Below are 26,867 nucleotides of genomic sequence, written 5' to 3' on the forward strand. Positions count from 1 at the left end.
TTGCTATTCTATGATGTTGTGTCTAGTAGATATACTGAAATCATGATTCACATTCATAGTTGTAATTTCTGATTTATAATGGCAAACTCATTTTTATCAAGAGGACCTAAGCAGTCATTTACTACAGTTTCCACTAAAACTCATATTTATTTGGAATCATATTTAATTTATACTTAATGATATTAGTAAATATAAGTAATTAGCACAATATTATTTAGTAGTTTTGTTTCAAAACTTGTTCATTTTTAGTAAACATTGTTTTTGATAAAATATGAAACACTTTAAAGAACATTTTATATGGTGAAATTTCTTTCATTAAGGGAAGAATTTAAAATTTGGGGGTTGCACAAAATCATGGTGAACAGCCTAATTTGGTCTCTGGAGAGTTCTCTTTTCCTAGTTTTATGTAAGGAATATTTTCTTTAAAAGAGACCTTTGAATCATTTGATATTTAAAATAATTCACTTAGAATTTAAGAGTTTGAATATGAAATGTTCCTTATAGATTTACATTCTGGTGGCCTTTTTTGCTAGCTAATGAGTTCTTAGTAAATTTTTGGATCCTGAAGACTAATTATAGTTTTATAATTTGGTCTGTCAATGAGTTCCTTGTGCCTTTGACTTAAGTTTGGCATAGATATTGAATGGTTTCTGTGATCGTCATCAAATAACTCTTCCCTGCTCCTTGGCTTCATGTCTCAGCCTCTTTTCTTTCTGTCCTGATAATTACCTAAATATGTTAGTTTTCCATTCTTTTACCTGTTTACATAATTTTCTTCTTAGAATCTTCCTATTCAACCTATCCTATCTTTTATCATCAGTCTTCTACTCATACCACAATGCTCAACTCTTAAGTGTTTTCTGTGAAGAATTTCCAGTCTGACCCAATAGCACCCTCCCAGCAGTCAGGCCTCTCTACCATTTGATTGTCTCCAGCTTAATAGCAGATATATATATATCCCTAATTATCTATTTATTTGTTCATCTCCCTTTTTAAATTTGATTCCTCTGTTCCTTTAAGATTTATTTTTTATAAGTGTTAATTTTATAGTGTATATGTGTGCATTTGGCTATGTGCACATGAGAACTCCTGCCTGTGGAGGCCAGAGGTGTCAGATCCAGGTGCGTCAGATCCCCTGGGGCTGGCGTTCCTAGACAGTTGTGACCTGCCTGGTGTGAGTGCTGGGATTCAAACCCAGGTCCTCTGGAAGAGCAGAATGTGCTCTTAACTGCTGAGCTGTCTCCCCATCCCCAGACATCTCTGTATCTTAAGCAATGTTTCTGGCCCATCACTCTTCAGCCGGCACCTTATATGGAATTTAGCATTCACTTTGTTGAAGAATTCTGAACTTGAAGCTTAATGATGTCCCTGAACCCTTGTGATGATATGCAAAATTTCTGGATCCCTGACTATTCAGTTTCTCTGGGAAGATGGTCCTTAATTAGGATTCTTTGGATTCATTCTCCAACAACTTTCATAGTCACCAGTTAGGGTCCCTTCATATAGCTTTGAAATTTAACATATTTTAAGCCATAACATTATACAACATAGTTATCTTTTTCTCCTTGTCTGTTATTCACACAAATAACTTAAATTAGATAGTTCCTTTTTCTTCTTATTTAAGGAACTCCCCTTTCTCTCTTCTCCCCCATTTGTAATACAGTGGATCTGGAAACATCACCTCTGCTTGCCTTGAGCTCCTGTGCTCAAGAGGTCCACCTGCTTCAGCTTCCTGAGATGACAGCCACGTCCCTGGCTTCTTTGAGAAAATTTGAATACATAGACTCATTTTCACAGATATTGAAGTGGTCTAGGCTCTGTTTTTGGTTCCTGTTTTTGACAGTCATTTTCACAGGAAAACATTTTTTTAAATCAGATCACAATTGCCTTTTCTGTCTCCAGTAGTCATTTATAAGTATGTTTAAGCAATGTATCATTTAGTCTTTTAAAGTGTTACAGTATTTAATCTATCAGAGCTTATTTTTATACTTAACTGTTAGTACAAAGATTTCTATATGTTATTGTGTCTAACTGTAGTCTAGTTACAGTCTATTCTTTATTTTGGCAACAGACATTTGGGTTGTTAGGGTCTCCCCCCCCCCATTAAAATCTTGGTGGTATGAACATGTTATTCATATCATCTATGTACTTAAATGTAATTTTTCTTTTGACCATATACTTAGGACTGGAGTTGCTTAGCTTATGCACATGGTATGTGAAATGATGTGGTTTCATGTCTGCTCTGACACATACTGTTTTAAAATATTGCCTATCCTTTGGGAGGTGGAGGCAGGAAAATTTTATGAGCCTGGGAGCAAGATAGCTACATTCTGTCTTAAAACACTCTTTTCAGATAAAAGAGATTTGATTAATTCAAATTAATCAAATTTGAATGATATGTACTCTTAGCTGTATAAGAGTTTGGATGTGTGTCTTTCTTCTTTTGAGAAAGGCATGCTGAAAAATGTTTCCTTTAGGGTTTTGGGTGTGTGTGTGTGAAGGGCGCTTTTTCAATTTTTCTATTGTGGTGTTTGGAATACTAGTAATTTGTCAGTCATTAAATATTTTCTTTCACTCTGTGCCATGCATTTTAATTTTCTTTAAGATACCTTTTTATGAAAGAAGTTTGTGATTTTCATATTGTGATCTTATCCATATCTCCTTTCATGGTTAGTGCTTTTATGATCTTAAAGTATTTATACCATCATTTATGCTTTCCTTCAAAAGTTAATGTTTGACCACAGTCATAGAAATTAGTAATTTGCTAGTAGTTATTTTGTGTGTGATGGAAGAGTAGAGTTCAATTTCATTTTACTCATACAGTGAAAAACAAAACAAACAAAAATCCACCAAAAAACATTGTTTTTCAATGTGTGTGGGGGGGGGAGAGGGAGAGAGAGAGAGAGAGAGAGAGAGAGAGAGAGAGAGAGAGAGAGAGAGAGAGAGAGAGAGAGAGAAGAGGCAACTGGTTTTACTGCTGTGGTTTTCTCCTTGTTTCATTATATATTTCTTTGCAGGACCATGCTGTTCTTATTACTGTAGCTTATAATCAGTGTTTATTCTCTGTAGAACATACTTTCCTTTCTTTGTTGTTGTTGTTTTCTTCTTCAGAAATGTCTCGCTTATTCTTGGAGGTTTGTTCTTCTAATAATACATTGTACAGTCCAATTAATAATTCATCACAGGCTTTGCTGGGAACCACTGTCTTTCCCTGTGCACCTGCTTCTGGAAATGCATGACTTTGGGAGTGGTGCTATTCTCTGCACGTAAATGTGTCCTGAACGGGGTGTGGGGTGGTGGTGAATTGCTCATGACAAATCTGTCCTGTCCTTCCTTATCCATCAGTCACTATTGTGATTCCAGGGAGCACTGGGGAAGAGTGAGCCAGGAAGCCAGGGACTCTCAGGAAAAAATCCCCTCTAAGGAACGTAGAAGTGGGAAGGATAAGGCCGCCTTAATCTCCGCAAGCTCTTTACATTTCCAAGACTGACTTGGGGCCAACAGCATGTCCAGCATTCTGAGCTCTCTGACTCACAGGTGGTCCTGACTTCTGTAGGCTAAGTCCACTTTTGTTTCTTTAAAGAGTCTGTAACTTCTCCCATCATTGTGAATCCCAGTAAGAATGAAATACCTTTGAAGTGCAACACACACACACACACACACACACACACACACGCATGCACGCACGCACGCACACCCACACGCTGGTTGTGTGAAATCTTATATGTACTCATACCTATATATGCTTGTGTGCATGCCCACACTTACCTTGCAGTACTCTGGCTTATGCTTTAAGAGTATGTGACCAGGGAAAAGACATGCAGTAACAAGTGACAGAATGGATTGTGACTACTTCTGGAGAACTTTACACTAATCAGTGTGGGCACAAGGATAGCCAGTCAACAGACTTGACATTTCTCTGTGGGGTGTGTGTGTGTGTGTGTGTGTGTGTGTGTGTGTGTGTGTGTGTGTGTGTGTATGTGTGTAGTGCACATTCATGCTCATGTAAGTGGGTGGACGTGTGTGTAGTGCACATCTATGCTCATGTAAGTGGGTGTACGTGTGTGTAGTGCACATTCATGCTCATGTAAGTGGGTGGACGTGTGTGTAGTGCACATCTATGCTCATGTAAGTGGGTGGACGTGTGTGTAGTGCACATTCATGCTCATGTAAGTGGGTGGACGTGTGTGTAGTGCACATCTATGCTCATGTAAGTGGGTGGACGTGTGTGTAGTGCACATCTATGCTCATGTAAGTGGGTGGACGTGTGTGTAGACATGACTATAGATCAACCTCAGCTGTTGTTCCTTTGACAGCTGTTGTTTTTAGACACAGGGTTCCTTACTGGAACATGGCCTTGGCGGTTAGGCTAGATTGACTGACTTGCTTTCCCTAGCACTGGGATTACATGCATGCCCTGCAACACTTGGCTTTTTTATGGGTTCTGGGCCTCAAACTCTGGTCTTCATGCGTTGCCAGCAAGCACTTTATCAACTGAGTCATCTCCCCAGTACAGCCTGACATTTGAACTGTGAGGTTTGCCAGATGAAAGAAGCAAGCTGCAGGCCTTCCCTTCCCTCCATTTTGCTTCTCAGTGTGTATGCATTAGGCTTTCCCAGGCCCCCTTCACAGTCCTCTTCTGCCTCTTCCATTCCATTGTATGTTCATCTTGTCTTGTGGTGTGACTTCTCACCTGGCCAGGAGTAATTTCCTGCCTCCTCTCATTGCTCTAAGGTTTTATTTCCAACTGCTTATCAGTCTTTTAGCTTCCCAGTCTCAAGGGTGTTTAAACTCAGCTGTATTTATCCTATCTTCATTTTATCAATGACTCATTTTCCCAGATCCAACCCCTACTCTTCTTCGTTTTTGGTGTCTTCTGCTTTAAACACAGACATAGTGGCTGGGGAGATGGGCCAGTGAATGAGAGCACTTGTACAAACAAGAGAACTTGAGTTCTGTTCCCTAGCACTCACATCAAAAACAGACAAAAACTATTACAACAGAGCAGAACAACACAAAACAAAAACTGGCATGCCCACATGTACACCTAAGATTGGGGGGTAGAAACAGGGAGATGCTGGCCAGCTAGTATAGGTAAAACATTGAACTTCAGATCCAGTGAGAGACTCTATTTTAAAAAAATTAGTTGGAGGGAATATACAACTAAAATAGAGGGAAATACACGGCCTCCTCCTCTGGCCTCCATGTTCATATGCCTGGGTGTGTACACATGTACCTACCAATAAATAAAATAAAGTAATAAACACAAAACAGAGTTTTTCATGACATTTCATCTCCATTTTTGCTCTGTTCCCTTAGCTCCAAGCTGTTGAATTTTATACCTCAATTCTCTTCAATGGACAGTTTTGTTGAGTTCATCTTTCTGATATTCACTGTATGGTTTTGAAGTCTTCTCCTGTTTTTCGTTGCTTTTATAAGTCAATTTCCTCAGTCTGATATTCGCAAAACTCCTTTATTTACTACTTCTTGATCTCTGCCTTTGGTTAGTATAAGCTGGAGTTACTCTGCTTCTGTCTTTATTTATTTGTTCAACAAATAGTTCTTAAGTGTCAACAAGCAGGCATGGTTGGGCAATGTCTGGAAACAGAGTGCTGGAAATTTCCATCCCTGTCTTAGTGTGCCTACCAGGTAGTATTCGTATATTCTACCAGGTAGTATTCGTATATTCTACCAGGTAGGAAAAATGTTTTGGGAAGGGTGATGAGCATAATAAATGAATGATTAACATTTTCTTCATTGCTTTATTTCGTGTGTACATGCATATGCAGGCTACAATAGAGAAACCAAAGGAATACTGAGGGAGTTGGCTTTCTTCTTCCATTCTGTAGATTCTGGGGATTGAACTCAGCTCATGAGGCTTAGTGGCAAGTGTCTTTACCTGGTGAGCCATCTCAGTAGCCCTTGAATGTCACTTGAATGTGTAGTTGAAGGTGGAAACAAATGGAGCAGGATAAGGAGGATTAAAAGGAGAGAAGTTCTGTGGATGCACAAGAATGAGATCGTCATCAGATAGGATTCTAGTTCTGCTGCTGATTTTTTATTTTTTATGTACACCCCCTCTTGTCCAGTCTAATCCAAATGGATGTAGGGACCTCCCTTCAATGCCAACCGTTTCAAACCTTTTTTTGTTTGTTGAGACCGCATCCTCTGAATATCCATGAGTTTCTTATTTTTGTACTTGAATGATAACAAGTATTGCTTTGCTCCTTGGATTCAGTTTATTTGTTCATCCGTTTTTGCTTTTTTTCTGGTAGTTACTCTTATCAAATGAACTGGACTTGTAGGAGATTAGTAGAACACATTTATGGGTTATCTGTTATTATTGCCATGGGGGACAATGACTGAAGAAGACCTACTTAAATACGAGTGGCACTATCTAAAAGGCCGAGAGCCCGGATGAAGCAAAAGCGGAAGGAGGAGGAGACCCTGAAGTGCAGGCGTGTTCTTTCCCACAGCTCCCTGACTGGAGGGGAGCAGCTCTCCTTCCTCATGTGATCCCATTGCTGTGATGTTCTACCTCACCACAGGCCCATAGCGATGGGGCTGGATAGCCATGAATGGAAACTGTGATCCCAAGTCAATTCTTCCTTCCTTAAGTTAGGTCATTAGTTATTTGTCACAGTGATGGAAATGGAAACAGTACAACTTTTAAGCTTCAGAAGCATTGCAAAAACTTTTTATATGATCCAATTTTTATTTCTTTAAGATAATCATTTAAAGCATCAGAAACTAAACATATCAGGTGTATACCCTGGCTCCTTCCCTTACCACCAGTGAGAGTAAGAAACACATTCAACCATTATGCCTCAGGATTTTTACCTTGCCCTTTATCTAAAGTTGTCCTCTGCTGTGTTTTTTGTGCTCCTTTCCTATTGCCTTCTATATTTATGTAGTTTGTCTTTATTACCGTGTGTGCATTCTTTTCCTGAGTCTGTCCAGGAAGGGAGAGGCTCATGTCTGCCTCATTTCCTCTTTTGTTAGATGTGTTTGTATGAGTGAAGTGCGGGTGTTGGTAATACCTTGTGTCTTCCATAAATATATAAATGCACAAGTATAAAAAGATATGTGCAATGAATGTTTATGACCATTGGAGATCACAAAGTCTTTGTTAACATTTCGTAATGATGAAGAGAATACCTCTTCTCCGTGTAGTTTCTACCTGACCCTGACGACTCCGGCTCTTACTGTTCGTTTGTTTCCCTCTGTGTTTCCTTTGGAAGTCAGAGAAGCACTGTCTGCTTTAAAGTCGTCTATTTATGGTGTTAGTGGCATTGCCTTTGGTGTGAAGAAACTAGTAAATGATTATATTTTGTGAACAGAAACACAAGTGAAATGTTTGTGGTGGCTGCAGGAAGGGAGGAGGAGAAAGGGTTTCTGCATCATTCTGAGTTGCAGCCCCTAATGTGTGGTAGTTCCTGGAATGAGAACAGTGCTCCTTCTCAAGCAGATACTCTCTTGACTAGAAGAACATCGGGGTGGCTTCATTCAGTGAAATGAACCGGTCTGTTCAAATTCTTAAAATCATTCGTACTTTTTAGACATTAATCTCCATATGATTTCCCTATATAACCATGAGTGCGCAGTTTAATGCCGTCAGCTGTTGAGATATTAACATGTAAAAATCATCCAGATTATACAAAAGAAATAGTTCATCTCCACCAATATGAAATTATCATCCCTAAATTTGATCTATGTTTACATCAGTTTACAAAAGCTAACCATTCCCCTCCTCCCCCAACTGACCTAATGCTTCACTGCTCTCCTCAAATAAAAAAAAAAAAAATCAATATACGCACCAAACACTCATGAGCAACCCTGTAATAATAAACCAGAGTACATGAAATTGAAATGACTAATTCCAGGAAAAAAGCTGATTACCTTTGTAACCAATCACAGTCTTAAAAAGAGATGATGTGCAGTATTACAAATATAAAAATTTCTTTAATTTTCATAAGAAATGCTTAATCTTCTTCTAACAGTATTAAAATGATGTAGTTTTTCTTTGCTTCTCCACAATCATGTATTTAATGTAAAAAATTAGAAACTAAGATATTTTAAAATCTTCAACCTAATTCAAATTTTTAATTTCTTTTCCTATCCTTTTAATTTTGCACACAATTGTAACTTGAACATTTATAATATGTATTGTAAATCATTACAATTTGTATTAAAATATTGTATGGCACAGAATATCACTTCAATGTGTCCTAATTTTCCTAGAAACATTGTTTCCTTCTTTTCTCTGTTACCAGCTTTTGTTTTGCTGGTTTCCTGTTTCTCCAATTTTTACACTAAAATTAAATGTACTTTAAAATATTCATTCTTTATACTACTGCAAATATATCAGATTCTTATGCAAGATAGTGAAAGATCAAGGTATATTATTCACCGTTTTACTAATCTTTGATAGTTGTACTTTGATAAATAAATAGATCATCTAAGATTCAATAGGCCAATTGCAGCATGTAATAGCTATTCAGAGGCAATTAAACTGCCTTTTTTCATGCCAGCATGTGAGCCGCCCTTTTACAACCTTCAACTTGATTCGTGGTGATTCAAAATTAACTTAAAAGTCTTGTTTGCTGACAGCTTAAAGCTTAATTGACTGAAAGCCAAATAGAGTGTGTTCTGTATTCAGCACTAAGGCTATTGATAAAGCCATGTGTAAATTGTGCATGGTGAAAGACAGTGATTGGGCCTCCTGTTCGTGTATTAGTCCACAACTTAGCATTGCTGCACAGTCAGAATTGCTTTGTCCAGTCTTTTATCACACCGGGTTAACTCTCTCTGGAGCTGCTCCAGCAGCAGAGCAGTCAAGTACTGAGCTTCCACGAGACTGTGGGTCTGCTGTAATTCTGTTTCTTAGTTGTGGGTTCATTTAAATATATATATATATATATACATATATATATATGTATATATATATATATATTTATAGATGACCTCTCATCTCTGAATGGGACCTCTGGTGTCATTTTTCAGGAACCTTCTGGATTTTTGTACTGGCCATTTTAGGAAATAGCTAAGTCTTTGGGTTGAGGAGTTTTCAAAATATTTTAAGAAAAATGAATATTATAGTATTGATACCTCTTATTTTCTCGCTCCAACACACATACACATATACACACATATGCACATATACATACACATTTAATTGAGATAAAAATGGATGCTTAATAGCTTCAAGTGTAATGTAACTATTATATTCTAAAAATCATTAGACCATAGTATACTTTCAGTACTTCTACATAAAGCATATTTCACTGATTACTGAATCTTTCACATGTGTATTTCTATTTTTAAATTGATCAGCTACTGATTTAATCATTTAAAAATTAAATTTTCTGTGTAACAAATATTGAAGATGTTTTATAAGTGCATTTATAGTGCAAGTTTTGAGATTTTTTTTTAATACACTGTAAATTCTGACATTTAAATATGCTTGTGGTAAGCTCTTCTGTCTCTTTCTTATGTTACCTCAGTTTTACAAAGTCACCTTTTTAAATCACCAATGCTGGTTTACTATTGTCTATACTAAATAAATATTTGAATTGCAGCTAATCTAACATATTTTTAAAGGCATGAATTCTTTTGAAAACAACATTTTTGTTTCTTTTTTTATAATGTAGTCATTCAGTATATAAAAATCAGTTAAATTGTTAAAGAGAACAAATGAAATTCTCTTTTGTTTTTAACATTATTTAAAGGCTAGGGTAAAATTTAAATATAGGGATAAAATCATTATCACTTAAAATAATCTAAAATAATAAGTGTACTCATAAAATATTTCTTAAAATTTAGGACAGGTGGTGTAAGTTTTGAGTCTATGACAAGTAAGAAATTTTCTGTACAGAACTTGAAAGGAAAATAAATTGTATGGCCAGGCCTTGCAGATGTTGCCAGCGCTGCTGCTAATTATAAAAATCCAACTTGACTGTCACTTTTACCAGTACTAATTCTTTAATATATTTTTAATTTTATTTTGATATTTAGAGACAAGATCTTACTTACCTTGTCACCCAGCCTGCTTTGGAGCTCAATGTATAGCCATCTCTGCTCACTGTTCTCTCCTGCAGCATGGGTCAGTTTTAGTATAGCTACACTTCTTCCAATGTTCCAGAGAAGTTTCTTGTCCAGTACTTGTTATCAGTTTATCCTTTGATCAATTCAGTATTCCTGTTAAGGAAAAGTATGGCTGTTTTATATTCCCAAGCGTGTTACCAGAATTCCAAAATCCCCAGTGCTGCCACTATGACATTCTAGGACAAGAGGCCATTAGAGATGATCTGGCTTGACAAAGGCTTTTCTTTTTTAATTTTTTGAATCATGAAATGCTTTAATAATAACGATGTAGTATAATTACCAAGCTATCAAAGTAATTCTGTACTTATTTCTTAGCAACTGATGCTTTATTTTCGAAATGCTTTCATTTCAGAGAAAAAAATGAAAATAATAGATAAAACTAACAATTAGAACGCTAGAAAATTTTCAAATAGTAGTACTTTATGCCTGTAGTATATATACTTGGAGGTTTGAAGCATCTCACAAGTAAATGAACTCTTTTCATTTGTATTTAGTGTCTAAAATACACCTGATCATTTATGTTGAAATCTATATTAAATAAATTGAAAATTATAAGTTGTGAAACTGTAGATGGGATCATAAGTATCTGATTATATGGTTTTATATGAGCTTTATAAATGAAGGACAAATTAATGTCTCAGTGAAATGATATTTTCATTAATATCAACTTGAAAGTGATATTAGTGTCATACCATGAGAAAATTATTTTCACCATTAAATGATCTAATAGCATTATTAAATTAAGACCATTCTGTGTTATATATTTAACCTTCTAGGTGATAGAAGATAAGTATACCTTGATTTTCTCTCTCAATTTCATAATATTTTAAATAATAATGGTTCTGGTAAAGTAGTTATTGAGGAACTGAGATGAATGTCTATTGAAATTGAGGTTATAATTATACTGATAATGGAAGCATTGTTTAAAAATACACTTCAGATCAAAGCCAAGATTACCTACCAATGGATTCCCTATTAAGATGGGTCTAATGCTGCATGATTTCTTTGTGGGACTAAATAACATTTGATGCTGAATGGTAGGAAAGACACTGGGTTTTATATGTATAGAATATTCCGGAATGACTTGATTATAGCTCTTTGAGGTTGTGTCTTGTTTCTAACCCAAACTGATCATTACATTGAAGTCCTCTTTATTAGTCACTTGTCACCTTTGCATGCTAATCCGCAGTAGGTGGGTGTTAATATTCTGCAGTATTTTGACAGAGGATGCAGTGTGAGACAGTGACTGAAGCATCTCCATACTGATGAGCACTTACTTGCTCGTCTATACTAATGCTTTAGAGGATGCTGAACAAGTTTAGATGTTAAGCTTTTTAGGAAGAGTGAATGATGGCTAATGATTATTTAATGACAGATCTCTGGACTGAGAGGCATTTAGCACTCAAAGTATACTGCAAAGCCTATTTCTCAAAGCTTCAGACAGGTTTATTTGGTCTCACCTTGAATAGAACAGTGCCATATTGATTTCATTGGTGTGGATTTAAACACACTATCGGCTTAGAATAGCACTACTATGCAGTAGAAAATGATTGTCCTAACCCTTATGGCGACTTGCAGCAATTCTTTCGCATTACCATGTGAGCTTCAGAAGTGATTATGAATTATTTCCAGTATTTGGAGTTTAGTTATGACTTTGGAAAAAATTGGATGTATTCTAACAGCAAGCAATCATTAATTGGCAGGAAGATTTATGTAGAAGTAACTGAGACTTAAATTTATATATTTAAATTAGTGGCCTTTACTGTATTATATTTGAAGACATTTGTTCTGTCGCAATTGGTGATGCTGTAGGTGGCACTTTGAGTCTCTCTGTGAAAGCACTTACATTTTTGATTTATGAATGGTAATGATGTTTATGCTAAGTACTTTGTTATATTTTTAGTATGTTTTAATATTCCCTTTGAATTTCCATGTAAGACTCATTATAGTTACTTCAGATGTTTGATAGAGTATCCTTCCAAATTTTTAGATTAAGTTTATTATATACAATAGATGAAAATATATCTTAAGTTTTTTCTAATTATTTTTGTTTATTTATTATTTAAGGAACATTTAAAATTATACAGTGTTGAAAGTACCCAGTAGCAATTCACTTGGTTCAGGTATTAAATATTAACAGCTTTCTGTGCACAAACATCTAGGCCAGTGAAGATTCTAGATATCAGTTTGGATTATGCCCACTCATGTACCCTTCACCTTGTCACTCAAACACTGAATCTCCTTAGCTCTTCCTGTCTTTCAAATGTTTATGTTTACCAGACCTCCTTTTCCTCTCCACCTCCACCCACCAGCCGTGTCCGGGACCCGTAAGATGATTGACATCCTGGTCTGGACCTGCTTTCTTTTCCTTTTTAATATCACTTGTTCTTTTCATTAAAGAATTTGAAACATAATTATGATGTGCTTGTAATTGTATTGTCACAACAAATGCAATGTTAGTGGGTCTTTGATGTTCCTTAAATACAGGTAGAATCTGTTTAGATCCACTATAAAAAATTAAAAATAGGCTTGAATTTTTTGATATTTTTTTTTAATGGGAAATCAATTTTTTCAACATATTTCGAGGGGATTTTCTTACATAAAAAATATTGCTTATTATTTCCTTTGCAGAAATCAAAAACATGGGGTAAAGCCAGTAGAGAAATCACCTTTTCTTTTGTTGACGGAAAAAAAACCAAGTTATAATTTGGAGACGTTTCAATTATACATTCTTGCTCTGGATTGTTTTTCTATGTGTTGAGTCCTTGTGTGGGAGCTTGCGATACTAACATTGGTGGTCTTGTGGGGTGGTGGTATGAATTCTTAATAATTTTTATCTTCTCTTGACATGATATTCATTTTTTTCTTTTCAAACAGTTTCATAATTCAGTAATATAATAGTTCAGCCATCTTTGGTATGTGTGTTTACCAACATTACTGAATATATATTTTATGATTTTTTTATGTATGGGAATATGTTTTAACAATATACATAGAATTAAGATAAGAGATCATCTGGACACCCTTTATTGTTATTTTTAACTCCTTGGTAGCCTGATAACGTGAACTAGTCAGGAAGAATTTTCTATAAATTGTTGTTTTAGCCTGTAATAGAAATAGATTGTTTTTAAACTAGCATCATGTCTGTCAACCTGAGTATTTCACTATATACATATATAGGTTGAGACTATACACATATATATAGGTTGAGACATAAAACTTTTCAGTTAGTATTTATTTCATAAATGACAGATTTCCCAATCTATAGTCACAATAATTCAAGGACTAAGCTGTTCCTGTTAAGATGAACTGAGAAAGGCCCAGAGGCTGCAGATTGGTAACTGATACCCACACTCCAAATGGAGTTAAGAAGGGAAGTCAGGTAGATCAGCTGCAGGGAAGAGAACCAGTTTAGATGTCTGTGCATGCTTCCAGTTACTAGTGTAGGTTTGTAGTAAAGGGAAAATTGGTGGACAAAAAGTCCTTGAAAAGATGCCAGATAACACCTGAAATTAATTTGATAATCTAATTAGCAATGCCTTAAAATGAGGATGTATAAAACAATTTTATAAGTTAAATTAAAGCCATATGTAACAATTTCATAAGCACATAATTCTTTTCCTACATGCAGTTAAAAAACGATGAAATCCCACACATATGAAAAGATTAGAAATGAAAATTTTGTGTAGCTGTGTATTAGAGTCAAACTTCCCAGTTTTTCATACTGCCTGAAACTCCTTAGAAATGTGTGGTAAAAATGAGAATCAGCCACTTACCAATATGCATATTCCTTTGGCTCAAGAGAGAATAGTTTTTTAACCTTGTGTGATAATGAAGAGCAGATAGTCAATACTTTGTCAGTGGCTCTTTAGAGCTGAGCATGGTCGCTGTTCGGTTTTGCTTGCCTTTAATCTGTAAACTCAAGTGTTTATTTTCCTCTTACTTATTAACATAGTTCTTTAAAAATTCCCAAGTTGCCTTTGACTTTTGATTTTTACATTTTTTTCTATATTTAACCTCTCCTAAGTTTTTTTATTCCTTACATTTCTTATTATTCAGTTCTCAGGAATTATACTGCCTGTTAAAGTTTATCACATTTAATAACTCCCAGGGTACTGAACATTCTGGGAAAAACTCTCTGTGTCTGCTGTTCGTGCACTAGGTGAAGTCTTCACTGGAAAACTTGAGCCTAGGCTAAGCTATCACACGTTTACTCAGCTCTGTGGCCAGTAATACATTGTGTTCTTCTTAGCTTCCGTTTTCATCCCTCCTTGTTAGCCGGGCAGCACAGGGAGAGCGCAGCCTGTGATGATTTTCCCAGAGCAGCCACAGCAAGGAGTCTCTGGGAACTCCAGTTTTCTCCACACAAGCCTTTAACAAGTAGGAGTTTTAGTCACATATCATTGGGAATAAAAGTATAGTAATTAAAAAAGTTCTACAAACATTCCGGTGTAACCTGATGTCCTTGCTAACACCTCACAGGTGATGTAAAGCAGTTGTCCCTTTTGGTCTGAATTTTATGCCACTGATGTAATTTTTATGTGAATCCAGTAAGTGCTTTGTCATTTTATGAATAAAAATGATCCAGGTGTAACAGTTTCGTTTACTGTGCTGTAAAGAACAGGTGTAAAATCTCCATAGACTCTGACCATCCAGGAATTGTTGTTTTAAAATCCTTCCAGTCTGTTACGGAAACACAGCTCTTCTATGCTAATCTGGTTTTAAGTAGTAAGTCTTATCATAGTAGTTGGGTTTTTAGAGCTACGAGTATGAGAAAAGATTATCTATACAAATGATTTGCTGTTTTCAAATCTGTACAATTTATATAAGCATGTATCTGAAAGTTCCCTTTTTTCAAGAAAAATTATTACAATTTGTACAGCTTTCAAGAAAAAAATCTTGGTTATATGTTTAAATCAAACTTTGCATTGTAACTGAAATCGAAAATAGAACATTCTCTGGGATAATTGCCTGCAAGTTTTTAATTACTTATCTAGATACCAAAATTACTTAAGGTGTTTTTAAATCCCTATGGTGTGTTTTTGTTTTGTTCTCTTTTGTTTTCCACAAAGTGAGACTGTTTGCAGTAAAAGTAAAGACAAAGGAAACCAATGAGTTTTTTGGATAAAGGGGAAGTAGAATACTACAGATCATAGAAACCAACGTAATAGTGCTTGCGTGAAGAAAGAAATATTGACAGGAGTTGCTGGAAAGGCATGCAAGTTGCTCTTAGTGGTTAAGCTTTCTTGGCTATAGTCTACTGGCTCACATTGCCGCAGCAGGCAACTGCGGTTTAAGGCTTCTAATTATCAGAATAATTAGCACAGGACACTGATAACACTAATTGTTTGAAAAAGTAATTTTAACATAGTCAGATATTTTGCCTTGATCTGATTTGGCAGGAAATGCCTTCATGCATTTGAAAATGCACACACATAATACCCATTTTTGCAGAGACATTGCTTCAAAATAGCTCAGTGAGTGGCTTTTGCAGGACCCAGTGTACGCCAGCAGGGGGCCATCGTGCTTGCATACAAATTAATAGCACGTTTGTTTACTCTGGTGTTTTGAGGGGGGAGTGGTGCAGCAGCTGCAACAAAAGCAAAAGCCGCATTATGTCTGGGGGGGCACACTCCCTGCACCCTACCAGCGTGTGAGGAACATGCTGGCAGATAAACCACAAAACCAAGCCACTGTAGCTATGTTCATAACACAAAGGGAGGAACTGCTGGGCTGCTCACACTGCACCTGTACCTCCTTAAAAATCCCATGAAAGTTTGAAAATAGGTGCACGTGCAGTGTGACAGCCATTTGAAATTAGCTGATTTTGTTTTCTTTTTTCTTAAAGGGTGAGAAGATGTAGAACACTTCCAAAGTGTGTAGGTTACGTCATTTGCACAGGAAGAGTTATGCATGACTTTCCAATAATTCACCGGCAGTTATGTATGTTTCTTGCTACAATTTATTTGTGATGTTTTATATAAACTGGAACACTCTAAGTTATACCAGCCAATGAACATAACATGTAATACTCTCACTGAATCACATGGTTCTGACAAGGAACTAAATTGTGGCATTTACAATAGAAGGCCCCTCAGATCCTTCACCAGAGCCTGTGAAACCAGATTCAGCACTAGTTACATGGAGTCTTTAAGTCCTTTCTCACCGTGGATTGTTTGTGCCTTTTCATCTAATAAATTCAACTTTGAAATATTCAAGGAAGAAGTGGTGTAAACTCTGTAGGTGAAATTTAATCAGCAGAATATGACTGTAAATTTCTTTAAAACTAGATTGTTTTAAAAGTGAGTTAATATTAAAAGATTTTTACTTCTTTTAAGGATTTTAAAAATCTATTATTTAAAAGCCTTTTTTAAATGCCTATTTGGAAGATTTCTCTCGTAGTTGTGAAGCTTGGTATTTTTTTGTGACATTGTATTTTGTCCATCTTAAGAAATCATAAGAATAGCAAACACATACAGAAATATTTAGTTAATCTTAGGTTGAAACAGTTTGGATGGTGAAGACTCCTCGGATTCAGTGTTTTGAAATATAATTCTAAAATTCAGTCAACACACTTTAAAATCTCAAAAATATGTTTGTAGCTCACTCAGGTATAATGTCTTGAAAACCTCACTAAGAATGTGATGCACTTATGCGTGGGGATTTAATCACATATATGAGTATCTACATATAGAGAGTTAACTTGAGCAGCAACATACAATGATGGTGAAGGGTCATACCTTAAAAATGAATTGTTAATATTCCATTAGGCACCAGCTCCATCAGTTAAGGTATTAGTCGGTCAAGAGAAAGACAGTTTTGATTAAAGTACATCTAAGAGACCATTTGACCACCCTTTGAAATCTGATTTGAAAGCCCTTGATAGCTGATTTCACTGTCGTGTATCATTTTCAGTTCAACTTCACCTCATGTACCATTTTACATCCTTTTTATGGTCAATATTTGCTAATATTGACACCCGACACTTTCAAATGTCTTCAGGCTTGAGAAACTAGAAGTAGATAAATTGAAAACTTTAGAAGAATCTTTTATTAGTCAGAAAATAGAAATCTGTGGGGGCTCTGGGGATTCACAGTCATAGAGATTTGACTGGTGTGCCAGGACTGTTCTAATGTCACACAGACATTGAAAAATTTATTATTTTTTCTTTAACTATTAAAGCCTATTATTAGCAAAATAAACTTTATTGTAAATAAAACAAGCCTTCAGGAACCAGAATCTAAAATAGTTCCTAGCTTAATCCAAATTAATTAAAAGAATTTCATCAGCTGCTGTGGATAGATCATATAAATCATGGTTTTCTTTTTATAAAGCCATCTTTTTGGATAAGCTATATAGTGATATATGTCTTATTAAGTGCAAATTATTTTCACTTTGTTAGGTATCACATTTTCTCACATACATGTGATTCTAAGGCATTATTAAGAGTAAAAGAAATTTAATATCTTTTTATCTACAGTAAACAAATAGATATTTCTGAATTTCTAAAATGAGTTTTTTTAGTACATTTTAATTCATGTCAGATTTATAAAATGTTCATTTTATTATGAGTGTAATTTGGGCTCTATTGTATACCAGAAGTTTCTGACAAAAATTGCAGTTCTATGCCCAGTCATAATGTCCTGGCTTTAAAAATCTTAGTGATATGTTTGTGAAGTGCAACATGTTTTACATATTGTAACAACTTGAATGGAATTCCAATTGAATTCACACACATTGTTCTTTAGTTTTAACTAGAATTTACTAAGATAAAAGTCAACTAAGAAAGCATTATGATATTCAGTCCTAAACAAAGAATCAATGTTTTAAAAACGGTTTTCCCAGCTCAAACCACAGAGTTCTTAAAGTATTTTATCAGAGTAGTAAATTGTTGGTATCTACTTATCTACGGTTTTAATACCTAATACAATAACAACCTTCTATCAATATATGGCTAATTGCAGATATAAAGTATCCGCTGGTAGTCCATCTCTCATAAAACCGCCTTTCGCTTTAATTCAAATCCATTGATTCCTATTCCAGTTAAAGCTGAAGAACTTAATATGTCTTTTAATCCTTTTATTGTAAGCTAGGATAAAATTAATTTTACCCCAGAACTGCACAAAGCCAATTAACATGATCTTTAGAGTTATTTAGTAAAGTGCTTCAAATTGTTAAATTTATCTTGACCTCTCAGCTGCACTCTCTGACTGCTTTTTAAATGAAGTAATCAATATCTCACAGCCCTTTTAATAGCTTAAACTTCTCAAATATTTTACCTGTACTCTAGTTAAGCTGTAAGCAAAGTGTTTATTCCTGTTCCTGTAAATCTGGAGTCAATTATGCTAAGTCTAAAGACAATTATATACTTTTGAGAAACCCTATGAGTTAAATGGTTGTTTTAATAAAATCAAAACCTCGTGTTGTGTTCAGAGTAAGCTAATCATAAGGAAAGATCATGGTCACACAGAATGTGCTTTCTGTCTGCAACTTCAATAGAAGACATTTATGTCCCTCACCACCAGTTCCTCCATTTTCTGCACTGGCTAGTTGAAGGTATTAATTTTCTTACTGTGATAGGGTGATCAACCGTCCTGTCAAGAAAATGGATCTCTCTGTCACCCTTTAGCATGATTAAATGGAGCCATGTCTCTGTGAAAAAAACACCAGATTTTCACGAAACTCTAGGAAGACTTACTTTGAAAGAATTATTTTTAATATCTCCAAATCTCCCTTTTGATTGGCAGTTTCATTTATAGGAAAGCATTGCAGCTAATTAACACATTATTTCTTTTTAACAGAAAATCCAGGCCAGACCAATAAAGGAAAGACATTTCCAAATCTGAGGAACTAAATGTGGGCTTGCTGTTATTTTTAGCACAGTACCAGGGATGCAGCTGGCACCTTATGCCATCACACATCAGTTAGTGTCTCTTCTTTTTCTATTTTCTTGTTCACAAAGATCTATCTTTTTATGTCTAAGCGCTTATAAAAATTAAACACTGAATTTCAGCACCAGTAGTGTTAATACTTATTGGGACAGTGTTACTCTGAGCCCAGGTACATGCTAATCTTTAAATTTCACCAAGTGATGTAATTAAGATTTCATATTTTGGCCACTTAGCAGAGGGCACCTGTTACAATACTTACTATTAGTTTAGGGATAAAATGTATAAATGGCTGATAGAAAGTACCAAATTAAACTAGTGTAAAGTCTTAATTCCTTCCCTAGGGGTGGGAGTTAAGACAAGATTGAGGTAATTAAACAGAAGGAACATAGAGAAGGTGGGGGGCCAGAGTGAGAGTGGAACTCTCCAAGTCCCCTTGTTTAATTTCCTCGTGGAAGCTGACCATGTGTACTGCTGTGCCCCTCCCCCGCTGCCAGGCGTTGCAGAGGCTGAGCGGCTGGGGTCAATGCCTTGCCTATTGATCAGTATCCCTGCAGTCCCTTGCTCTAGCAGCTGCTTCATCGGCTTCTTTCAGGGCCTGCTTCAGTACATTAGAATAGAAATCCATAACCAGAGCTGTGCTCATCCAAGCAGGGGAAGAAACTAAATTAAATGGTATAAAACAATCTTGGATCAGGAGTTTGTGCCAATTCATCTTGATCTAAGATGTCACACCGGGCTCTCTGTCTGAGCACCTGGGCTAGAGGCAGCCATAGTGAAAATAGATGGAGCTGCGATCATTCATTTGTCAGCTCAGGAGCAAGGCAGCAGTTAGCAATTCCCTTCTGCAGAGGTCAGCTGACAGAACAATCAGTGCAACTGCAGAATAGAGCTTTCCTTTGAACTATTGTTGTGGAGCATGCTCCTGCTGAGACGTGGGGGAGGGGAGCGGCTTGTTTCCTATTTGCAGAGGACTGTGTAAAGAGTAAAGCCTACAGGACCATAGAGAATGATTCTAGATGCAGGTGCCCTGTGCTCTTACTCCTTGTGTCTGTGAAGTACGAAAATAAGGTTGATTTTCAGTGAATGCACAGAGATCTAGGTTACCAAACTGTTAAATATGAGACTGTCTAGAATTAAGGTCCTTTTAAACACAGAGGAAGTGACTACTGATATTTCATCTCTTTAGTGTCATGAAGCTTTCACATTTTTTTCTTCCACTTTAGGACCTGTTAATATTTTTAATAAATATTTGTTCTGTATTTAAAAACTGAAAATTGCTGTGAAGTGGGAAAATGTATGTTATAGTATAGATTGGAAAATGTTTCTAGTATTAAATATTTTTAAACACCTAAGACTGTAGTTTTTATAGGAGATATAAGAAATGAAATGTGGTTTTCATGGCTTTGGTAGTTACATTCATTTTCTAACACTGGAGAAGTCTCATGATAAAAACAGCCTACATGTAGGAAAAGGGCAAATAACTAAAGTTTTCTAGGGAAGGAGTGTATTTTAAGGGATAACTCTGCAAAGACTTAGGGCTATTAACAAGGTGTTTCCATCTCTTTGGTTCGGTGACATATTTATTCTTGCCCCACCCTGATGCCCCAGTGCCATTTTCTGAAAATAACTATTCTTTCTGAAGTGTGTCATCTAGAATGTTCTTCTAACTCCATATACTTTTTTGTTTTGATATTCTTTTAATTTGCATTCTTATATTTTGGCTTTCAGGTTGCTTATCGAGTGTCCCACAAATGAAGAAAATGTCCACCTCTTATGAAGAAAGGCGGAAGCAGGCCACTGCTATTGTCCTCCTGGGAGTGATAGGCGCGGAATTTGGAGCTGAAATTGAACCACCGAAGCTGCTGACCAGACCTCGAAGCTCCAGTCAAATTCCCGAAGGATTTGGGTTGACCAGTGGAGGCTCCAACTACTCACTGGCCAGACATACCTGTAAGTTTTCAGATTTCTGATGCTGATCAACTTGATTTTGAAGACATCTTTGTCAACAGAATGTCAGAATATTGAATATATCCTGAGTTTAGTATATCTGTAATACTAAGTTAGGAAACACAACAACCTTTTGGGTCCAGTGCTCTTTATTTCTGAATTTCATTTAAAGTTAAAACTTCATGTCTTCAGGGCTTCTCTAAAAGAACAGGAGAACTGTATTCTTGAAGTTTTGATCAAGATTCTTCTCCAAAATTTATGAAAGTGGGTGTGGAGTACACATGCACATGCACTTATTACAGCACACACTTCAAAGGGTATAGTTAAGAAATAGATTTTCTGGAGCTAATTTTTCTTTTTCTTTTTTTTGGGGGGTGGAGTTGTGGGGGAGTTTCGAGACAAGGTTTCTCTGTGTAATAGCCCTGGCTGTTCTGGAACTTGCTTTGTAGACCAGGCTGGCCTCAAACTTACAGAGATCCATCTGCCTCTGCCTCCTGAGTGCTGGGATTAAAGGCGTGTGCCACCATGCAAATTTGAGTGACCATGGCCTAGAGAACACAGAGCTAGCTTACCCCAGGGCCCATGTTTTCCTGTGGAAATAGTTTCATGAAGTTTTACAGGAACAGAAAGAAAAAAGTAATAAATTGAGGCCAGGCGGTGGTGGCGCATGCCTTTAATCCCAGCACTCGGGCGGCAGAGCCAGGAGGATCTCTGTGAGTTCGAGGCCAGCCTGGCCTACCAAGTGAGTTCCAGGAAAGGCGCAAAGCTACACAGAGAAACCCTGTTTCAAAAAACAAACAAACAAATAAATAAATAAAAATACATTGATGGCAAAATCAGCAATTCAATTACAGTCCTAAGAGGCTATGTTGATGACATCCTTAGCTTTGGGGTTGATGGAAGCTGGTGGTCTGCTAAGTTAATAGATTCCGAAAGGTTTTTTATTCTCTTAGTCTAGTGCTTCTCAATATGTGGGTCGAAACCCCTCTGGCAAAACCTCTACCTCCGAAAGTATTTACATTAAAAATAGCAACGGAAATAATTTTATGGTTTGGGGTCACTGCAACATGAGGAACTGTATTAAAGGGTCACAGCAGTAGGAAGATTGAGATCCACTGTCTTAGTCACAGTGTGTTAGTTCTGACACCGAGGTGGGCAAGGAATGGCTATTTAGGGAGCTACAGTTAGCTCAAAATAAGGTAATTGGCCTCTGCCTCTGCATCATTCTAACCTCTAGATGCTAATACAGTTCTGAGCAGTAGATCATTGTTTTTAGACACAGCTTTCCCCCAAGCATCCCAGTTCACAAAAGCTAGTTTCAATAATTTTTGAAAAATAATGTCACTTTCATAGGATAGGATTTGAAAAGTTGGAGATTGGGTGGGATATAGAATGGAAAAAGCATGAATATCCTCTGTAATTAAAAAAAATTTCCAATGACAGTTTTAAATGATTCCACTATTGCAGCTAGCTCTCACGGGTCTTATATTGTACAGCTGCCTGCCACCCTGTGAGTGCTGGGGCAACAATGGGTCTAAGGTGTTTTGTAATGAGCCCTTTGGTACTTGGTGTTGGAAGTCCTTGGGCTAAGACCAGAGTATTCTTACCTTGTCTTAAAAGCAGTTTTATGAGTTGGGGCATCTTTTTATTTATTTTATTTATTGAAACAAGGTCTTACTTGTAATCCTGACTGGCCTGGAACTTACAAAGACCTGCCTGCTTCCTCCTTTGGAGTGTTGGCACTAAAAGTTTTTGTTACCAACCCCTTCTGAATTGTGATATCATTAAGGGAAGCATAATCCTACTGATCATATCAGGAGATGTTCCTTTTTTTAAGGCCAATTTTTATTTAAATTATGTGTATGTGTCACGGGTAAGGCATGTGCACCTGTGTGTGTAGGGTGGTGTAGTTGTGCCTGTGGAGGCAAGAGGTATCAGATACCCCTGGAGCTGGAATTACCGGTGGCTGTGAGCTACCTAATGTGGGTACTGGGAACCAAACTCAGTTCCTCTGGTAGAGCAGCAAGAACTCTTAACCACTGAGCCATCTCTCCAGCCCTGCTTATTTATTTTTAATTCATGTGTATATACATGTGTGTGAGGGGTTCCTGTAAAAGCTAGAAAGGGTACTGGGTCCCCTGGAGCAGTTGTGAAGCCCTGATGTGGATGGTGGGAACCAAACTCAGTTCCTCTGGTAGAGCAGCAAGTGCTCTTAACCACTGAGCCATCTCTCCAGCCTCCACAAAATAGCCTTGTAGAGTAAAACACTATAGGAGTTTGACCTTTATGCAGAGGAAAAAGATAGATGGTACTTAGTTAATCTTCACAGTGGAGCGCTTCACTGGACCTTTGCTCCATACTTTTGCTGCATAACTGAACTGCCATATTCATTGCTTTGATTATAAACCTGGTCCAAAGATGTAGCTGCTCCTCTGCACCTTTCTTCAAGATTTCTAATTCGACAGGCAAATACTTACTGGTGATAACTTCCTGACTCCTATTGACACTGAGATTAGAGAGAAATCATACCACCCCCACTAAAGCAACTCATTGGTTTTTTTTAAGTTTTTTTTATATTCATTTACTTAATTTTCATAATTAATCTTATAACTTGATGCCTCTGTCCCCTCCATTTCTCAAACCTGGGGCATGCAGGCAGGCTTTGTTATCCCAGTGAAATCATACCTGCAGCAAATATTGCTTTCAATGTTGCTTCTTGTTTCTGGATCTCATGCTTTGACCATTATGTGGTCCCAGAAAAAGAGAGCTATATGATGAATGTATACCATTTAATTGTATCATTTAAGAAAAAGAAAAGCTCTTTCTTTCCTATGCTGTTCCTTTGATCTTCTAAATAGAAAACTAAGACTTCTTCCTAGTGACTCAGCCAGAAAGTAGTGAGAACAGAGCCTGAGTTCAAGCTTCTTGTAATCTGGAAACTCATGTCTTTTCTATTCTCCCCCTGGATATACTGCATTACTTCTGTGCAAAGTATTCCATACTCCCAACCTGCTTCTAAATTCTAGCCTGCTTACCTTTCATGTGTTCTTAAAGGGCCCTGCTTTCCATTCATAAACCCCCAAGTGACCTGTTTTCTCCTGTCTGTGCCACTCCAGATGGCCCAGGACTTAGATACAGGTTTGTTCCTTACTTGAAATTTTGTCATTCAGGTGTTAGAGGTTAGGAAAGTTTTACGTGGGTTGATCAGGTGGCTTGAAAACTGGTTTACTCTTTATCTCCTTAACAAGTGAAAGAAATGCTTTATCCTTTCCATATTTTTTGTTGATTGTATACATTAAAACTTATGATTTATGAATTTAAACACAATGTTTAAATATGTTGTTATTTTAATATATTGAATGCATTGTTTAAAAACACATGAACATGGGCTGGAGAGAGGGCTCAACAGTAAAATCACTTATTGCTCTTCCAACAGGAAAAGAGTTCAGTTCCTGAGACCCACATCAGGCAGCTTACAACTACTCATAACTCCAGCTCTAGGACACCAATGTGCCCATCTTGTCTCTGAGGGCACTTTCATACATGTGTGAATGCAGATACATGCACCTGTGTACACACCCCCACACATCCACCCCCCCCACACACAAATGAATACACACACACACACACACACACACACACACACACACACACACACACGGAAAGTCTGTTCCAAATACTTAAAACATACCTTTATACTTCTGTTTCTCTAGTACCACCATCTGTATTAGTTAGGGTTCTCTAGAGCAGGGGTCTCAACCTATGGTTCATGACCCCATTGGGGGTCAAATATCAGATAGCCTGCATATCGGATTTTTACATTTTATGAATTAGCTGTGAAAATAGTTTTATTGTTGTGGGTTACCACAATATGAGGAACTGTATTAAAGGGTCACAGCATTAAGAAAGTTGAGAACCACTGCTCCAGAGGGACAGTACTGAGGGAGTGTGTGTGTGTGTGTGTGTGTGTGTGTGTGTGTGTGTGTGTGTGTGTGTGTGTGTGTATGCTTTATTAGAGCAGCTTTCAGGCTGTGGTCTTGCTAGTCCAACAATGACTGTCTCCAATGGAAAGGCCAAGAATCTAGCAGTTGTTCATGAGGCTGAATGTCTCAGTTGCTCTTCTGTCTTTGTTGGAATCCTGGAGAAGTTAGGTTCCAATACCAGTGAAATAATGCATAAGCAGCAGGATAGATTCAACTTGCCAGAGAGTGAGAGCAAGGAGGCAAAAAGCAAAAGCTTTCTTCTTTCATACCCTTTTATGTGGGCTTCCACCAGAAGGTGTGGATCAAATCTGAGGTGGGTCTTCTGACTTTAAATGATCTAAATTTAGGGTAGGTCTTCTCACCTCAAATGAGCCAAGAAAATCCCTCACAGGTGCACCCAACTACTTGGGTTTTAGTTGATTACAAATGTAGTCAAGTTGGCAAACAAGGATTAGCCATTACAGTGTTAGTATCGAAATCTTATTTTTCTGAGAAGCTGGGAGTGGACCTGCATGTAAAAGGGTCTCAGTGTGTATTTCTGACTTGAAGGAAATCATGGACTGAAAAGAGCTGTTGTAGGGACTTCTGCAGACTTCTTCTCTTCCCAAGGAAGGCATATAAAATTTACCCAGACATTTTAACAGTCTGAGTGGTTTAGAACCAGGTTCACTATTTGAGAACTTTGGATATCGGAATGGATATGGGAAGAGATGAAGATTCTGTTTCTTTAGAAATTTATAATTTTGAATATTTCATTAACAGAAAAATACAGATTTTCAGAGGTTTCTAGCAAGAAATTATGTAGTATTGGCTAGAACTGGTTCTAAAATGCTTTTCTTAATTTTTAAAAAATTCGACTCACATTGTTTTAGTGGTCACAATATTTGTGTGTGTGTGTGTGTGCGTGTGCATTTTCATGTTAGTGCACATTGTATGTGGATCCATGTGCTTATGCATGTACATACGTATGATGTCTTTGAGGACGTTGTTGAGTAGTATTTCTCAGGGTCCATCTGCCTTTAAATAATTTTCTTTTGATACAAGGCATTCACTGGCCTGGAACTCAACAGGTAGCCTGGGCTGGTGCCAGCAAGCCCCCAGATAGCTGTTCATCTTTACCTCCCCAGAACTGGGATTATAAGCCCATCTCCATGTCTAGCTGTTTTGAATGCAGATTCTGGGGATTTAACAGGTCCTCAACAAAGCAAGCACTTTACAAACTGAACTATCTTCCAACCCAGATATGAAATATTATAAAAGTAATCATGGATTTGCTTTTTACTTTCACAACATGACCCTATATTTTGTTCAAAGGTCTTGTGTTCATTGGGGATGGACTTGCCTACAGGAACTGAATTTTGAGACCTTTATTTTTCAAATTGGAGATCTTGATTAAATTTGTCATTTTAAGTCTTGCTCTGCTGTTTGGAAACAGATGTCTAAATGCCCTGTATCTTGTTTAGCTCTTTTCAATCAGTCATGCATACTATTAATCTACTGTAATGCTCTCTTCCTATCATCTGTTGCTCTTTTTGTTATATTGGCATCTAGAATGCATTGCTGCCATTAAATATTTATTCTATTTGGTCTCTTATTGAATGAGTAATAATTATTATCATTTTAAGATAAAGCCATTAAGATACAATATTTGATGAACTTTAATTGCTAATTGTATTAGTTATTTTTTGTTTTTTTGTGATAAAGCACCATGACCAATGCAACTTACAGGAGAACTATTTTATTTTGGCTTCATGTTTGAGAGGGTTGAGTATGTAATGGCAGGGACAGCGTGGTGGCAGGAAAAGGAAGGTGAGAACTCACATCTTGATCTTACACCTTATATATTTATTGAAATAGCATTGAAAAAAGCTGGAAAATCTCTGAAATTAGTTAGAGGTCTAGATTAGGTTACCTTATACCCTTGAGCAATTTAGGTTCTTCT

The 26,867-nt window shown here is 36.8% G+C and overlaps 1 protein-coding gene across 2 annotated transcripts in view; it reads left to right on the plus strand.

The window, feature by feature from the left end:
• Positions 1-26,867, plus strand: part of Wdr7 (WD repeat domain 7) — a 296,825-nt gene that overhangs the window by 152,032 nt on the left and 117,926 nt on the right. For both annotated transcript variants that reach the window (XM_052742313.1, XM_052742314.1), the window contains one exon: positions 20,724-20,945. In XM_052742313.1, coding sequence (XP_052598273.1) covers positions 20,724-20,945 — 222 coding nt within the window. The remainder of the gene's footprint in view (positions 1-20,723; positions 20,946-26,867) is intronic.

This window comes from Peromyscus californicus, unplaced genomic scaffold (assembly GCF_007827085.1).
Source record: "Peromyscus californicus insignis strain IS unplaced genomic scaffold, ASM782708v3 Scaffold_17__1_contigs__length_78620276, whole genome shotgun sequence".
NCBI classification, from domain to species: domain Eukaryota; kingdom Metazoa; phylum Chordata; class Mammalia; order Rodentia; family Cricetidae; genus Peromyscus; species Peromyscus californicus.